The sequence below is a fragment of the Camelus bactrianus genome, chromosome X, assembly GCF_048773025.1.
Source record: "Camelus bactrianus isolate YW-2024 breed Bactrian camel chromosome X, ASM4877302v1, whole genome shotgun sequence".
Lineage (NCBI taxonomy): Eukaryota > Metazoa > Chordata > Mammalia > Artiodactyla > Camelidae > Camelus > Camelus bactrianus.
The window spans coordinates 4,231,299-4,249,877 of NC_133575.1; the positions used below are offsets into that span (position 1 = coordinate 4,231,299).

The 18,579-nt window shown below is 51.2% G+C and overlaps 2 protein-coding genes across 4 annotated transcripts in view; one reads left to right on the forward strand and one right to left on the reverse strand.

Annotated features, from left to right (window-relative positions):
- PUDP (pseudouridine 5'-phosphatase) overlaps positions 1–10,261 on the reverse strand; it is a 64,371-nt gene extending 54,110 nt beyond the window's left edge. Inside the window, exon 1 of one of the 3 annotated variants that reach the window (XM_074359124.1) lies at positions 10,047–10,241. In XM_074359124.1, coding sequence (XP_074215225.1) covers positions 10,047–10,116 — 70 coding nt within the window. In that variant the 5' untranslated portion in view covers positions 10,117–10,241. Of the gene's footprint in view, positions 1–1,848; positions 2,626–10,046 lie in introns of those variants that run through there. The other 2 variants (XM_074359126.1, XM_074359122.1) reach the window with 2 other exon arrangements.
- Positions 8,058–18,579, forward strand: part of STS (steroid sulfatase) — a 499,782-nt gene continuing 489,260 nt past the window's right edge. Inside the window, exon 1 of the mRNA XM_010963972.3 lies at positions 8,058–9,653. The gene's annotated coding sequence lies outside the window, so the exon portion shown is untranslated. The remainder of the gene's footprint in view (positions 9,654–18,579) is intronic.

Here is an 18,579-nt window from a genome sequence, read left to right on the forward strand (position 1 = left end):
GTGATCCCGCGTGCTGAGTGCACGGTGGTGTTTGTCCCACAGCACACACTTTCCTCTCCCTTCTCTGGAAAATGATCTCCTGTGGGTGGAAGCCCTGGGGCAGCCCGCCGCTAAACCACCCCGCACACGGACACATCCACAAAGACCGAACCCAGAACGGCAGAGTCTGCACTGGGGTGACGGCGGCACGGTGGGGTGGGCCGCCGGGAAGTCCGACAGTGAGGAAGGACCCCGACCTGATCCCTGTGTTCCATCGCCCTCCCGGCTGCCGAATCAATTTTTCTCTGTTTCGACGCAAAACAAAAGACAACACACAGCGAAACGGGCTAGCATAAGTCAGTATACCTACATTTCCACATCCTTCCTTCCTCGACCAACAGCCCACATGTATGAGCGTGTGTGTTACACCTAGGAAAGGAGGCTTTACAATGTAAACTGAAAATAGCTTCTAGGCACCGCCGCTGCCCAGAGCTGGGTCTAGCTGGACGGCCAGCTGTTTCGGTTTTCTCTGCAGGCTGGGAGCACCAAGGCTTGTGTGTCTGTTTCAAACGGGAAACCATGGTAGTTTCCATCCATGACGTCCACGTAAAAGTTGCCCAGACTTTCAGGTGGCTGAAACTCAACACGCACACCTGCGTGGAGAACCATCACTCATCTACAGCACTTGTTCTGCTCTCTGCTTCAGAACAAGTCATACAGGAACCCTCACCGGCTCCTTCTCCCTCAGCCCCTCCAGACCCGGCTGTCAGCTCTGCAGCCCGTGAGTCAGGCGTCTGGTCTTTCACGAACACCCTTGGGTGTCTTTGAAGGGGATGCACGGGGGGTCCCCACAGGTACCCCCTTGCGCTACCCTCCTGGCACCTGGGAACGGGACCATATTGTGGAAACGGTCTTTGCAGATGTGACTTCCTGCAGGATCTAGGGATGACACCATCCTGCACTGTCTGCGTGGGTCGTAAATCCCACGACAGGTGTCAGAAGAGAGAAGCCACGTGAAGACGGAGGCAGAGACAGGAGGAAGGCAGCCACCAGCCCAGGGACGCCCGGAGTCCCCAGAAGTCGGAAGACGCAAGAGGGACTCTCCCCTGGAGCCCCTGGAGGGAGCCCAGCCCTGTTTCACACTTTCATTGTGGACATTCAGGACTCCAGAATGTAAGAAAATAAATTTCTAGGGTTTTTTGTCTCCCAGTTTGTGGTAACGTGTGGCAGCGGTGCTAAGACACAAACACAGGCCTGACATCTCCCCCTGGATCGTTGCAACAGCCTCTGAGCCAGCCTCTCAGCATCTAGGCTTTAGTCATCCACGCTGCCAAAATGCCTTTCTAGGGCATCCCCTGCTCACGAGGTCGTGTGATGCCCAGGAGATAAAGCCTACATTCCTCGCCAGGGCACAAGGGCTCACCGTACCCTGTCCCCTTCCCGAGACTCCTGCTCCTGCCTTTCCCGGGTCACACGCAGGCCACCTCTCCTCCACCCCCTGCTCGCTCGGACTTGCACACAGTGCCCTCCCGGCCCTTCCGGCTCCTCCACCTCACCGACTCCGACAGCCCTGCCACGGAGCCCAGGTTGAATCCCATCTTCTGGAAGGCGCCCTGGACGGCGGCATACTTCCTTCTCCTGGCTCCCAAGGAGGCTGGGTCAGCTTAGCAGCTAAGTGACCAGGCAGTGGGTCGGACTATGTGTGCCTCCCCCACCGCAGCCCACGCCCCGTCCGCTGTATCCATGCCCTGCACCAGTCTCGGAACTAGGCATCTGACGGGCCTGTTACAAAAGCCTGTGGGATTCACGGGCCGAGGGAACGCCCTGAACACTTCTCTCGCCTTGACAGCCCTGGTGGACTCATCCTACCGTGCTTTCCATAAAGCCCCTTGGAAGGTGAAGCTCTGTCCCCAAGCAAACTCTCAACAGCCATCCAGATGGGCCCACCGACAGGCTGGCAGCATTAAGCCACAATCAATCCCTGCGTGTCTGCCCCGAATGACCCAGGAGGCGACTCTAAATGCTTTTATCAGGCTGCTCTCAGACCGGTTGGACAAGATGGGATCTGAGATACGCTCAGACTTCCGGGAAGGAACGCGTCCATCCAGCTGCACCTGGCAGACCCAGAGGTGACTTACCTGCTTGTCTTACGACCACACATACAAGCACAAAAGAAGCCCAGCTCGCGGGAGAGGGCACAGGATGCGCGACAGGTCGGGTCGAGGGTTATCTCCATCCACACGAATGCTCCTCCTCTGGGAGGGTACGGAGGGACCGGCTCATGCTCCAATTCCTCTGACAAGGGAACGTAGGAACAGTCTAGGGACAAGCTCCTGGTGGGGTGGACCCTCGCACAAAGCCTTCTTCACCCAAATACACTGAGCCCAGGACTCTGTTTGCAGCTCTGCCCACCGGAGCACCCAAATTCAACAACTGCCACCAACATGTCCGGAAGGGACAGAAGTGCCCTAGAGAACACCTGAGTCTGGTGCGTCGCAGCGTCTTTCCCTCAAGAGGTGAGAAGAGGCAGGGGGTGGGGGCCGCACCTGTCAGCCACCGCCTCTGAAGCTAAGTGGCCTGACCTCAGCAAGCCTCGGCTCCCTCACCTGCAAAACGGGCAAAGACGGCAATCAGCGTGTGCCAGCGGCCTGCTGCGAGGGAGCCGGGGCGACCCGCAACGCGCCAAGAGCACATGGTGAAAGCTCTCGATCCGCGTTAACCGTCATGACCTGAGGATGAGACCAGAGCAGGAAGGAAGGCAGCAGGAGTGACACAGAAACGGCTCTGAGATGTTCAGAGACAAGTACCTGAGTGCTGGGAAGGGGCGAGGGCTGGAAGACGTGGGGGTCAGTCCTGGTCTCCAGGTGTGCAGCTCACGGTGGGTGCAGGACAGCAGGTCCAGCAGAGAGTCCTGGGCTCCGCTTGAAGCCCAGTGTCTCTGTGCTGCCTGCGGCTGGAATACCGCGTCGTCGGTCGCTGGGAAGTGAAGACACAGCTCCAGGAGAGGTGAGGGCAGCTGACAGAGGCCAAGGACCATTAGCGCAAGAGCGTTCACTGAGGCCACGGGCCCACAAGAGGTCTCTGAGAGAAGGGGACCAAGGCAGAGTCACAGGGCCCCAAACAGAAGCAGAAAGGAAAAAACAGGAGGAATGGGCAGTGAAGCCAATGAGACAGTTTCCCTAGGACGGCACAGGGCAGGGGCCCATGATGCAGAAAGCTCTGGAAACATAAGGAAAGCTGGCTAGTGGGTCTGGCGACATGGAAGTCACTGCTCCCTTTGTTGGCACAAGGTCCGTGGGCTGCAGGCAGAAGGCAGTCTGTGGTCACTGCCGACACCTGGTCCCTCAGACTCCTGGCTTCTCACCAAAACATCCTCGGAAGACAAGAGCTGTCTTGACATTACTGATGACGAGATGCCTTGGTGGGGGTGGGGTTAGGGTGAGGGCAGCGATCACATGTGACATCTCCCCAAAAAGGCAATGAGGGGGTGCCGAGAGGAAGATTAGAGGAAGTACAAGGGATGGAGGAACACGCGAGGTGACACCCCGTGGAAACAGCCAGACAAATCCAGAAAGGAGAACATCCTCTAAGATCACCAGCCTGCACTCTTCCAAAAGTCAGTGTCGTGGGGGAAGACACGGTCATGCGCTTGGGCGGTGGGGGGAGCTTTTCTAGTTTAAAACATGCTAAAGGGACATCACCTCCCCCTGGAGCCCAGCCTTGGAAAACACTACAGTACTGTCAGCCAGCCAGAGAGGCCACCCTCACCTCCACATTTCAGTACAACCATTAGTAAGAAGTCTTTCTTTCTTTTTTTTTTTTAAATGCAACTCTCTGCTTGATAAAAGTCATCTCCTCTCTGCTTCAGAAAACGTGTTTATTGCTCTGCCATCCCTGCTCCTGGTCTGGAATATCCACTTCTCTGCTGCCGCCTGTCCTTGGCAGCACATCCTCCCAGTGATTTTGGTTCAAAGTACTGCTCTGTCCCGTGTCATGTCCCTGCCGCTTTCATCAACAGCACTTATCGAGTCACTAGTCCACGTCCCAACTGGACACCAAGCCCATGAAAAACCAGAGACTTGTCTTGAATCCTCTACAGCACCTGGCACTGTATTTGCTCAACAGATAGAAGACTGAGTGACTTCACACTTCGAGAGGTGTGTGGTCCACCACGGTGGCTACTTAAACTTAAACTCAGTAAACTACATCAAATGAAAAGTTCATTCCTCGGTTGCATGAGCCGCATGTCATATGCCCAAGTGCTATCTGTGGCTCCCGTGCAGGCAGCTCGGATATACGTTCCCGCCACAAAAGGCAGTTCTGCCCGAGGGCCAGTGCTGGTCCAGAGAGCAGACAGGTGCTCCATTCTCATCAGGGACACGATAGTGACAGGAGAGGGAGGGGAGCCTGCTGCTTATTTTGGCTTCTGTCTCCAAGGCCCCAGCTAAGCTTAGATGTGCCAACTGTGAACACATGCTCCCATTTCACGCACAGACTGGACAGCCTCTTGGGAGCCGCAAAGGCTTCGCTTTGCTCCTGGGTCTGTTCCTGGTCTCCAGGCCTACAGAGGGGAGTCAAGAGTCATCAGCGGCCCGGCCCAGCCCAGTGCCGCCAGCAAGGCCGATGGAACTGCCCGCCACGCCAGGGCATGCGAGGAGACCGTCCCCATTCCCCGCGTGGGCCCCTCTCCGTGCAGACACTCCGCACCCAGACGCTTAGCTGCTGACCCGAGGCATCCCAGGGAAGGACGTGAGGACGCCAGGGCACAAAGGAAGGTGGGGATGTACCTGCCACACACTGAAAAGGTATGAGAAGAGCTGCGAGAATGGCAATTCAGCCCGCAAAGCCCAAAGGGGGAAACATTTCTCAAGGAGAAATGCAGATGTTACAATTATCATATTTTTGAGAAATTTCCCCTTAGGCACCCTGAAGACAATTTTAAACCACAGACATATGTACCATTAAACCAGGGCTGTCCCCACCCTCACGCCCCATTTTAACACAACTCAGTGAAGCTTTCAATATATCAAATGCTGCAATTTTGAGTCAGTGGTATCCCCATATATCTGACAGGGAGAAATGTATTTTCCAACGTAACCCATCCTGGCACATTGCACTTTGCAGCTACAGGCTATGGATCCGTCACTTTTCAAACATCCCCCCCAAAGGTTTGAAAAGTCGGCATCTGTGTAATGAGTGTTTCCTTGGGGGCATTATTTCCCTTGCTGTTTTACACTGCATTCAATCTCCGTCTACCGCTGAAAAATGACAGAGCATAGCTGATGCATTATTGCCGATTAAAAGATAAATAAATAAAAGAGAAAAATGAAAAGAAATAGAGTGAAAAAATAAAAGGAAAAACAAATGAACACAGAATTTAAAAAATGAAAGAAATAGAATGAGAGTGAGCAGTGAATCATCAGACAGACAAAAGGGACTGAGGAATCCCCAACGCACGGTTGTCCAAGGAGAAGAAAGGAGAAACAGCTTTCAGGGGAGAGCAACGACTGCTCTCCCGTGGCTGATTACACCCCGTCTGTGCAGCGAGGGTTCCAAATAAGAGCACATGAGGAAGCCAGGAGAAAAGAAAGCACAGGGAGCAATTTCACGCCTGCACCCACAGGAACCCGCAGAGCAGTTCAGCCATGGAGCCAGCTGGAGGACACTCGCATTTGTCTGTGGAATTTTACAGTTCTGGCCTCACCCTCTTCTCAGTTATTCTAGAAGCCGGAGCAGCTGTGGCGGGCCAGTAACCTCTAACCACAGGAACACACTGAAGGTTGACACGGCTCAGGTCTGTTGGGAAGCACAGCCGATGGGACCTGAGTTTACCCACTTTGGTCCTCCCTCGGTTGTTTTCTTACTATGGATGAATTTTCTGTGACACACAATAGCCTGTTCCATCCTTCCCTGGCCTCTGCCAGCATCTTACTCCAAACTGAGAACGCAGGAGTCAGGGCCCCCTTCTGTGTGGGCTCTGCTCGGCCACAAGGCCTCAGGCTGGCCTCCGAATTTCAGCCAACTCCTGGGCAAGTGTGGAAGAATCCTAAATGTCACCTGTCAAGGTGACATCAAACCCAAGTGTGTGTCATGAGTTCTGGGGGGGGCCCAGGGCAGTTAGAAGGGGGAGGTACCATAACACAGTTGCCCTGACATCCAGAGTGCGACCGCAATATGCACAAAAAAGTGGGGGGGGGGGAGTCTCCAAATGAAGAATGCGGGATCTCTGGGAGCGCCAAGGCAGACAGTCACCACATAACAAGGCGTCTCCAACGAGCGATCCTTTATTCTGCTCTACCTTCCTGACACGGTGCCAAGACGCTCTGGGAACACCTGGACTCGATCACATTCCGGGATAAGGACCAACAGACACTGCAAAGCTCATCACCTCCACTCTGAAACCTCACACACGTTCCAAGAGGTCAAATACAACACAGGTTCTTCTGAAAATTGATCAAGGGCATGTGCTAACGCCATAAGGAAAACTCTATTTTTCTCATGAGCTTTGCGGATGATCCAGGGTGTAAGGAAATGAGCCCAGGTGGGGTGAGCAGGAGACCCTCAGGGTGGGAGGGTTCCGACCCAGGCTGGGCCTGGCAGTGCACTGGTTCGGTCAGCCAGTGATTCCAGGAGCTCCCTGAGCACCGCAGCGGTCCTGCCTGTGCCGAGTGTATGGGGTTTCCTGGGCCCCACGCGGAGAAACAGTCACTTCCAGACAGCCTCAAGCGCTCTGACTTGGCAGGTATGATGCTATGGGAGTACGAACAGGTACAGAACAGGACCTCTACTCCTCAGCTGAAGGCCAAGCAGAAGCCAGGTGTCACCCACTAAAATCCTGCAACCCATGTGCATTTATGGAGACAAGGTGAATTATAATCAACACTGCAAGTATTCATATTTCCCCTCACAGACCTATCTTACTGCTTTTTCTGCTGATTTTTAAAGAATTTGAAAATAAGCTTTTTATTTTTCTTGGCTGATTTTTTTTAAGGATTTAATTACTGTATCAGGCTCCTAGAAAACGTATTTCATGTAGACCACAGAATTCCTAATTCTGAATACTCTTTAACATCCACCCTCCACCTTCTCAACAGAAGACATCAGTGAGTTGCTTCCTAAAGCTCTGTACCTGGGTTGTCCGAAATGGTAGGCACTGGCCAAACGTGGCCAGTGAGCCCCTGACACCTGGCTAGTTTGAGCTGAGATGCGCTGAGTGTCAAATACACGAGATTCCAAAGGCGAGGTATCAAAAATGAGCATAAACGATCTCAATGGTTTTTCTCTTGCTTGTGTTGAGTGATAATATTTTGGATCTGTTAGGACAGAAAAAGGGTACCATTCAAGTTCATTCCATCTGTGTCTTTTTGCTTTTTTAATGTTGCTTTTACGTGGTCCTACTTCAATGAGACAGCACAACTCTAGACCACAGACTTCCTTGTCTCTTAAAGACAATGGACCTACCTCTGGTGCTCCCAACTTCAGTTATTTAATGAACTCGATAATCTTCCCTATTTGGGAGCTGAGACACTGTTTAATACCTGTCTTTGTCTTCCTTCAAAATCTTATCCTTGTTCATAAATAATCTCAGTCCCCTTTTTCTGTCTCTAATTGGCATCTGAAGGCCAAAATTATGACTTAGCTCATAGCTGACTGTGACCTGTGTCAACAAGAACAGAATTCCAAAGGGTCCTTTCTGATTGAAAGGACAATAGGACCAAACATTTCAAAGGCACCAGAAGGTACACTGGTGTTCCAGGCAACATTTTTCCAAAAATCACAACTTACTCCCTCATTCTTCTCTGGTTAAACAAGCTTCTCCCTTCTATACATTTTATAAGAATTCTGCATGCAACTCTTTGTTTTCAGGTTCACTTCCCTGAGAATGCAAGTATTCTTTAACAAACAGGTTACATTCACAGAATATCCTGGGGAAATGCATTCAAGTTTCTGAAAAGCAGGCCTCCTGGAAAAAGAACTGGTGATACATTCCTAAGCAAACAGACTGAAGTCAGGCGCTTCAGAATTAGAGCAGGTATAATCCAGGTAGATTAAATGAGATAAAGTAGCACATTCTGGAAAGCAGTGTTTCATACCAGACATTCTGTAAAATAGTAGAAAAAGCAAAGGTGAATTTCTGAGAAAGTTCTGCAAGGCCTTCCCAGCTCAAAGGTAAAGTCAAGACAAAAAGGAGCAAAAGGGCAGAAAGAAAATGAAGAGGGAAAAGGGGCTAGGTCTTATCTTGCCAAAGGTCACTAATTCTTGTTTGTCTGACCAGTTTAGAGGATTGGGTAACAGTGTCAGACCTCAGTGCTTAATAAACCATTCAACTTGCCCTAACTAGCAAACAGGAACCCTGGCTGATAACTACCCTTGCAGGTATCACCACTTAAATCAGTCACAGCTCCACGGAATGGCTATGTATGAATCTTGGGTCGGGAGGAAGTATCAAGCTCGTTCAAAAGTTAAATAACTTTAATTTTAATGAGCAATCTCGGTTTGCTTTAAATTCATGAGACTCACAACAGGTCCTCTGGACCTTTCATTAGAGGTTAAGGAATCTGACAATTTAACTTGACCACCTGAGCAGGAAAACTCATGTCTACAAACTATACTTACAAATCCCAGAAGCTTTTTGAAACTGAGTCATTTCAGATTTAGTAACTGCATACACCAATTAGTGACGTCTATGGGAATTTATTCTCCCTCTTAGGAATTTATGTGTTTATATCTCTGGGTCCATAAAATGAAAAGACTGTTTTTTGTGTGTCTTAAAAAAAAAAAAATCAGTCTCATTACTGCTGAACCGGTGAACCACATGCTCATCAGGGGCAAGGTCACACCCACCATATAACATAAGCACAACATCACTTATATTTAGATCAGATCGATCTGGAGTCATTCCTCAGCTTTGGTCCTTATTAGCTGTGTGACCTTGGGCAAGTAACTCTACCTCTCTAGCTTGCGCCGTTTTTGTTTTCAATTAGTCAATGCAAATATTTCCACCCCCCCTTGCAGAATTTTATGAGATGAAGCACTAATGTATCTACATGTCCACCGGTCAAAAGTCTACATAAAGTATGCAGAAATTTTTACAACCCTATTAAGCCTCCCAGAGGCTCTGAGATCAGAACACGTTTCAAAACACGATAACGCTTCACAGTGTTATGAAAGGTATGCCTAAGCTTTAAGGAGCGCTCAGGGCACCTCTCTTATAAATCGAGCGTTTTCTTTGAATTCCTCTTGGTTGGTGAAGTTCATGCCTACCACCATCGACTACGGGACTGTTAGGTGCACACGCATGGACTGTGAATCGCGAACCTTCCGGCACTGGGTGAAAATGCAGCTACTGATTGGGCAGCTGCGGGATGGGGACCTGTGATCTGCACTGCAAAGCAGTACCCAGGTGATGTCCGTCCAGGGAGTCACTCTGACCAGCCAGTCCGCTTACAGGGCTCCCCCACCACCTCCGCACTACAGAAACTTGGGTCTGGAGCATTTGCGGTGGTGCGGGGCAGTTCTGTGCACGACACGAGGTTCAGCATCCCAGGCCGCTACCCCTCGGATGCCGACAACTCCCACCCTCCCGCTAAGTCACTCCAAACGCCCCTAGACGTTGCCAGATGCCCCTACATCGGTCGGTGGAGGACCATGCCCTGTAGGATGCTACAAGCAAGGTGCGTGCATCTCGGGGCAAGCCGGCAGGGGCCCTGGAGGCCAGGGTGCAGATGGGGAAACTGAGGCCGGGCTGCGCACGCAGCGCCCGCGGCCCACAAGGCGGAACCGAAATCTCCAGCCCGCGCGGTGGTCCCCGAGCACCCGCCGTCGCGCGCCGCCCCCCACGCACTCCGTCCCCACCCGCGGCGCGGCCGCCGGAAGTAAGTGCCCCGGGCGCCGTCGACGCCTCAGACCCGCGCGCGTCCGGCGTGACGTGACCCCGGCGCGCCCGCCGCCCGCCCGGGCGGGGGTCCCAGACACCGCCTCGCCGCGACCCGGGGCCCTGAGGGGCTGCGCCCCCCTCCCGCGCCTTCCTTGACAGTCCTCGCGGGAGGCGGCCGCCGGCTACCCACCCAGAAGGAGGCCGTCCATGTCAAAGAGCAGGTGGGTGACGGGACGCGGAGGGGGCTCGGGCGCCGCCATTGTGCAGACTTCTCGGCCGGGTGGGGGCGGGGAGGAGGCGCGCTTGCCGGCTCGCGCACGCGCGCTCCGGGCCTCCCCGCGCGCCCCGAGCCGTTCTGCGCACGCGTGGCCCCGGGCCTCCACGCGCCCGCGCCCGAGCTGTTCCCGCGCACGCGCGCTCCGGGCAGCCTCGCGCGCCCCGCGCAGCTCTGCGCACGCGCGTCTCTGGCCTCCTGGCGCGGCCCCTCAAAAATCGCGCGCCCTGAGCCGCAGCCGCCCCGCGCACGCGCGCCTCTGGCCGCCTCAGAAGGCGTCCTCGCCTGCACGCCCGGAGCCGCTCCCGCGCACGCGCGCTCCGGACCGCTCCGGGATGTCCCGCGCACGCGCGCCTAGCATAGTTACCTATCCCGTCACCGCGGGGCTGAGAAGTGGCACGGGCGGGCGCGACAAGTTTGCCCGCATCCACCCCCCCCCAACCCCCTCACTTCACACCCATAAATGAGCTGGGATGCTCCGTCAAGGGGCCGAGCAGAGCCGAGTGCCTAGTCTGGGTGGGGGCAAAGGCAATGGCCTGAATTTGGAAAGGGAGTGAGGAAGGAGCGAGGGCTCGGAGGGACTGCGGTGCACCGGGTTGTTGGGAGGAGGGGTGCAAAGGTGCTCAGGTTGGCATTCCTGAGAGCCACCAAGTAAGTGGACAGCCAAGTGGCCTTAGTTGTGGGGACCCCGGTAGCTTCGTCCAGCCCTGGACCCTGGGCAGGCTTCCCGTTCGGTTTTGCCCGCTCGAGTCCCCGCGGGCCTCTCAGGGCGCATGCGTAGTGGCGTGCGGGGCCGCAGCCCTCCCGCCTGTATCCTGGAGAATCCCTGGCTGGTACATTCTCCCGTTGTGGTCCTCCCGCCGATCTCTGATAGGAAAAGGCCGACCTAATAAGAGTTTTTTAAATGCCTTGTCTTTTTTGCCTTGTATGTCTCATCTGTCTTTGGTTGCTCTGAGGTTTCTTTTCCCCCCACACTTTCTGAACGCAACCTGAAAAGCACTGGGGTTGGGAAGGGGGGTTCTTTTTCCCTTTTTTTCTTTCTTTTTCCCGCGAGTCTCAGAAACAGCTTTTTTCTTCCTGTTTCTATTTCGTGTTAGTTGGCATGCACGTTTAAATATAAAGATAGGCCCTTTCAAGAAGCAGAAATAACAAAGTTCCAGAGACTTTAAAATGTGGGCATTTATTTCTCGTTAAGTGCCTAAGCTGTGGACTAGGGGTACACCGGGATTCAGCACGTGTGTAGCAGTGGTCGGCAGTAAACCCCTACGTCTCTTGTTTCCTCGTGGGTGTGAAATGACACAGGGCAGGTGCTTCTCTTAGTACTGGCAAATAGTATATGCTGACTTAATTTATATTTTTAGAGCTGTGGTGATAGGAGGCATTCCCTGGTTTAGTCCAATCATGATTTCCCATTGAGGACACTGGACCTCAGAGAAGGCAGTCTATCAAGGCCTTACGAGGGGACTGTGGCCCAAATGTGCTAGGCTGCTGTGTCCAAGCACACAGACTGGATAGTCTCAAGAAAAGGAGGGTGTTGCCTCCCACTTCTGGAGGCCAGAAGTCTGAGGTCAGGGTGTCGGCGGGCTTAGTGCCTTCTGAGGACTGGGAGGAATGGATTGGGTCTAGACCTCTCGCCTTGGCTTGTCCATGGCTTTCTTCTCCTTCTACGTATCTTCTCTTTGTGCATCAATTTTTATGTCCAAATTTCCCCTTTTTATAAGGATACCGGTCATATCTACACATACAACCACATGCTAAGTTAATTACTTGTATAAAGACCCTGTCTTCAAATAAGGTCACATTCTGAGGTAAAGAGATTTGGAACTTCTACATAATTTTTTTTCTTCAGCCTGTGACGGATTTATTCCACAAACATTGGGCGCCTACTTTATGCCCATGCCCACCTGCTGGAACCTTTAGAATTCTTGCTCCCGGTTCCTTTCTATTCTTGGAAACAAATGAACACACAAAGGAGAGAGTTATTTTTCTCTCCCTGTTATAATCAGCATTGCATCTGTTGATTCCTAAGATAAAAGGAGTATTTTTAAATGGCTGGGGGGAGGGAAGCTCCAATGCCAGGAATGAGAATTTGAAATAGCGAGGTAAAGGACGGAGCTGTAGATCTCTGTGTAGGGGAAAGTGGGCTCCTTGGAAGGATCTTAGGGAGTTCCCTGAGTTTTGAGGCTTCCTAAAGATTTGCTGCAAAAATAAGCGAACAACATAGATGCAGGTGGTGAAGATGTCAGACGCCCTGGTTTCATGCTCAGCAGTCCTTTAGCCGGAGAACTCACAAAAGCAGCCTGAAACTTTGCTGTGCAGGTGACAGATGGCAGGCATCAGAGTACTGATATCTTAAGTGAAACTTTGACACTCTTTATATATATATATCCATGTATGTGCCACATCCTGTATATATATATACATATGTATAATTTTATTTGTATTTTATATATATTTACTTGTTTTCCTTATGTATGGATGGATACACACATATTATATATTATGTGTGTATCCATCCATACATAAGGCATTTCATACATATATATAAAATGTATATATACATGTACATACATATATATGTATATTTTTTCTTTCTATTTAATAAGATCAAACTCTTAACAGGACACAATAACCAATGACCTCTTAGGTCAGTTCTAAGAGTCGTAGTCTGTCAGTTTCAGAGACTTGGAAATTCCTTTTGGACCTTGCAGATGGGTGACACTTACTCAGAGAGTGTATCAGTCTGCTCGGGCCTCTGTAACAAAAGTATGAACTGGGCAGCTTAAAGAAACAGACGTGTAGTTCTCATGGGTCCTGGGGGCTGGAAGTCTGAGATCAGGGTACTGGCAGATTTTGCTTTCTGGAGAAAGCCTGCTTCTCGGTTCTTGGATGACTGCCTTCGCTCCGTGGCCTCACACGGGGTGGGGAGGTGAGGTTGGAGGTCTGGTGTCTGTTTTTGTAAGGGCACTAACTCCATCGTGGAGGCTCCACCCTCATGGCCTCACCTAGACCCAGTTAGTCCTTGTGTTTTATAAGAAATATGTATTTGGTCTTCATTCCTTTTCATACAGTTCCTAAAACCCTTGGAATTTCCTAAGTGAATAAAGAGATCAAAGTGGCTTCTATTATGCTAATAAGGTGACTTTTGCAAAGCATCAAACTATGGGGACTGGCTGCCAGAGGAACAAATTATGTCATCAGAGGGTTGGAACATTCAGTTCAACCCCCAACCTCCAGGGAGCGGAGAGGGGCTGGAGGTTGAGTCAATGACCAGTGGCCAATGATACAGCCAGTATTCAAGTGTAATGAATCTTCTATAAAACCCCAAAAGATGGGGTTCAGAGAGCTTCCAGGTTGGGGAACAGATGGAGGTCGTGGGAGGGTGGTGCACAGGAGAGGCCCCGGGGGCTCCACACCCATTCCCCATACGTTGCCCTTTTCCCCTCTTCCATCTGGCTGTTCCGGAATCATATTCTTGCATACTAAACCAGTGAGCAATAAGTAAGCTGTTTTGCTGAGTTCTGTGAGCCACTCTGGGAAATTAATCAAACCCTAGGAGGGGGTTGTGGGGATCTCCACTCTAAAGCAGGATCCTGCAGAAGCACAGGTGGCTTTTGATTGAGGGTTACGTGGTGGGCAGTCTTGTGGGACTGAGCCCTCACGCTGTGGGGTCTGATCCTGTCTCAGGGTAGACGGCGTCAGAATTGAGTTGTATTGTAGGACACCCAGCTGCTGTTGGAGAATTGCTTCCTGGTGTTGGAAAACTCTGCATTTGGAATTGGTATCAGAAGTGTACTTCCAAAAACCCCACCTCCAAATACCATGTCATTTGGGGTTAGGGCTTCAACCTGTGGATTTTATGGGGACACAGGCATTCAGTCCATCATAGAGTGTGTCTTTTCTTTCTCTATTCAGCTGTTTAAGAAAATATATATTCTCTCTTTATTCTTGTGGGGTTTTTTTTGGGGGGGGGGGAAGTCATTAGGTTTATTTATTTCTTTCTTTAACGGAGGTACTGGGGATTGAACCCAGAACCTCATGCATGCTAAGCACGTGCTCTACCACTGAGCTATACCCTCCCCGTCTCTCCATTCAGTTCTTTAAAAAAATGGGTAACCCTGGTCCCATACTTGCTTCTGTACTGTATAGAGTGACCAGGTTGTCCTGGTGTGCCTACGACTTTTCAGTTTTGCACTGAGAGCCCTGCATTCCGGAAGCTTCTCAGCCACAGGCTCACAGGGGCCCTTCATGCACCTGCCACCTGTCCTAAGGTGCAGTTAGACTACGACTGAGGTACAGAAAGGGTGACAGGCATGAGTCCACCTCTCCTGGCGTTTAAAGCCAGGGGACTGTGTGGTTGGGGGCAGGGGATGAAGCTGACATCTCTGTAATCAGTCGTCCAGACGTGCCTGGGAGGACTGGAAGGGCAGGTTGTGCTGCAGACCTCTGGCCTCAGGGTCCAGTGGGCTGTCCTTGTCTCCTAGACATGGCGCCACGGCGGCCTTCAGGGCAGAGTGGCGAGCTGGACAAGGAGACTTTGCAGGTGACCCCATGGGCCTTAGCAGGCAGGAAGGGTCACAAAGAAATAAGTGCTGAATTGAGGTTTCACAGCCTCCGTAAGCCAGTCACCTGCGTACCCCTAGTTCAGGGATTTCCCCCACGGCGCTGTTGATATTTTGGACAGGAAAACTGTTATGGGCTGACTCGTGTCCTCCAGAATTCCTGTGTTGAAGCCCTAGCCACCAGGGCTTCAGAAAGTGACTGTATTTGGAGATGGGTCTTTAAAGAGGCGATTAAGGTACAATGAGGTCATGAGGCTGGGTCCTGATCCCATAAGACTGGTGTCCTTATAAGAGGAGGAGATCAGGACACAAACACATACACAGGGATGTCCACTGAGGACACAGGGAGGAGACAGCCGTCCGCACACCAAGGGGAGAGGGCTCAGGAGACACCAGCCCTGCTGACACCTGAATCTCAGACTCCAGCCTCCAGGATGGGGAGACAGTAAATATCTTTTGTTTAAGCCATCTACTCTGTGGTGCTTTGTCATGGCAGCCATAGCAGACTAATGTACTCATTTTCAGGTTGGGGGCGGCGGGGGGCTATGCTGTGCACTGTAGGTCTCCACCTCCCTGGTCTCCACCAAGTAGCTGCCTGTAGTTCCTCCTACCTACCTACCTCTCTGTCTGTGTATCTATCTATGTATCTATCCATCCATCCATCATCCATCTTATCTATCCATCCATCTATTCATCCAGCCATCCTATCCATCCATCCATCTGCCCATCTGTCTTATCTATCTATCCATCTGTGTATCCATCTATCCATCCATCCATCATCCATCTTATCTATCCATCCATCTGTCCATCCACCCATCTGTCCATCTATGTATCCATCTGTCCATCTATCCATCCACCCATCCAGCCATCCATCTGCCCATCTGTCTTATCTATCTATCCATCTGTGTATCCATCCATCCATACATCTGTCCATTCATCTGTCCATCCATCTATCCATCTTATCTATCTATCCATCCATCTGTCCATCTACATATACATCCATCCATCCATCCATCCATCTATCCATCTACGTATCCATCTATCCATCCATCCTATCTATCTATCCATCCATCTGTCCATCTACATATCCATCCATCCATCCATCCATCCATCCATCCATCCATCCATCCATCTACGTATCCATCCATCCATCCATCCATCTTATCTATCCATCCATCTGTCCATCCACCCATCCATCCATCCATCCACCCATCTATCTTATCTATCTATCTGTGTATCCATCCATCCATCTGTCCATCTACGTATCCATCCATCCATCTATCCATCCACCTATATATGGATCGATTGATCTATACGTACACACACGCACACGTGTTTATGGAATCGCATGTATATACGTAATCCCAGTGGCCGTAGTGAAGCAGGAAAGCAGGTTGAGATCTCAGAGGGTGTGACCTACATCTGCAGTAACCTTTTCCGTATCCCTTGACTCCTAAGAATTCACAGTCCAATTTGAAGAGCATTCTGTCTTGGATTCAAGAGAGAGAGGAAAATTAAAAACAGACTCCTTGTACAGCTAAACCATTTCACTGATTCATTTTACATCATCCTCCTGACAAAAACATGCTCACTGCTGCTCAGACAGTGTGTCCCTCTGTGCTTGTAAAACAAACGTTACGTGTCCTGCTAATTAACCCTTTCCTCAGCGATGCCAGATAGTGAGGTGACAGAGTTGTGCTGGGGTCGCTCAGCTCCTGGGAGAACTGGGCTCTGTCTCTCCAGTTGCCGCCCCCCCATGACCTGTGTCTGCCCCACCCTCCTCTTCTGGTCTGCGAGGTGCGGGTCCCACCCCGTGTGGATGTAGGGTGGTAGGTCGGGCCGGGGACAGCCATCCTCTGCAGCCGTCCGTCCGCAGGCAGGTACCTGTAGGCTGTGCTCTGCACCACCCACGGGGAACTTACATGCCTTACCCTCTCCCTCCAGCCTGAGGAGACTGGCTTCTGCATTGCATTCAGGGTCAGGATGGGCGCAAGGGTAGATCTTTCCCTGACGATGCTGGGAAACCCAGAAGCTCAGGCTTCCCTACACAGCTGGTGTGGAAGAGGGGCTGTGGGCAGTGTTGGGGTGCTGGTGCCCACGTGGATGGACGTGCCTGGAGGTGCTGGCACCATGGTCCCTTTTGCCTCTTGCCCACATTCACAGGCGGACTGCCCGGGGCCCTGAGCGCAGAACCTCCTGTCCCCGGTAGCATCACCGCTCAGCCTCGCCGAGCACAAGTGCTTCCCCAGAGGAGGCCCCTGGCTCGTGGGTAAGGCCGTGATTCCACGCGGCAGCTTGTCTGAGCTGCAGGGCCCCCTGTCAGTTCTCGGAAAGATTTACTCCAGGCGGGTCTTCAGCACCCCCAGGACACAGGATGCCTGGTGCGTGGTTCAGAGTGGCTTTTTTGTTTCCTAAGCACTGTAGTCATCTGCACCAACCCTCAGCCGACGGGAACGTGCTTGCTGCGTTAGCAACAATGTCTTGTTTCTCGAGAGGCAGCCCATGTCATTTTTCTTGTCAGATAAGTGAGGAAACGGAGCTGCGGGGAAGTTAAGTCTGTCGCCCCAGGTCACACACCTGAGAAGGCACAGGGAGGGTGGCGTCTGTCTTCCTGTAAAGGAACCAACAGGCGGAACTATCTGTTTCTAGATTCTTCTCTGTGATTTTAAAGTTTCCTAGACTGTGCGTAAGTAATAAAACCCATAAGCCTAAAAGACATCTTTTGTGAAAATCGAATATATTCATGACTGTATCTGTCTATCTGTATTTGTCTGTATTTTTCCATCTCTTTCCAGCTGTTATCTTCACATCTATCCCTGTCTGTCTGTCTATCCATCCACCCATCTATGCATTCTTTCTTTCTTTCTGTCTGTCTGTCTGCCTATCTATGTATCTGTCTGTCTATCTTTTGGAGACCACCAGCAAAAACGTGAGAAAAAAAGGAAAAATAAAGGTGCAAAAAATAAACAGAAGTACTATTTTAATTCCACCATTCTTTCTTCCACCATTTGGATGAAACTCCATAAAGGCAGCGTCAGGCAGCAGCCATGGTGCTCGACTGTGCCCTTATTTATTTGAGCAGCTCTTAGCCCAGCCAGGCCCAGAGAGGGGGGTTTCTGCTGTTCAGCTGCCCCCTCACTCCTGGGTGGCCTGACCCAGGCAACCTCAGTTAAGCAGACAGCAGTGGGGAGTGACACCAGGGCTGCTGGCCGCCTCCTCTCTCCCCGCCTCTCCAAGATGACAGAAGCCTGGAAAAAGCAGTGCACCTTGCACCATCCCTCCTGAATCCTCAAGCCACCTGTCCACTCAAAAGTCTTTGTACCTGAGGTCAAGGATGCTTTCCCCAGGTTTGTTTTTTTTTTGATCTAGCATTTCCCAAGCACATAACACACACTGTTTCACGAGAAGGTCGTATCTGTGAACTTGCCCTTAGGTTGGATCCCCCACCCTGCCCCCAACATGCTTTTAGAAATGCCAGACTGCTGGTGTGCTTGGGGTCCACTGGGACCCTCTGGCTCTCTCTACCAGCTGTCCTGAAGCATCATTACTGTGAATCTGGGATTTGAGCAAGTCATTGGGACACCCAGAGCTTTGAAATAAAAGTAAAATTACGCAGTAAATTGTACAGAATGGGAATCTGAAGTACCTCAAAGAGTGACGACTTTAGGGATCATCAGAGGAACGGGACACGTGTTTGTGTATCTGTATATGTAGACATGCACACACATTTATGTTGTGTATGTGAATAATTGAGTTGTGCCTGTGATTGTAAGAAACACAAGGAACTGTCTTTACATAAGATTTAAATACAACTTACAAAGACTCACGTACTTATGTTATATATCATATATAAGGAATATGAATGTGGGAGGGTTTAAGGGACTTAA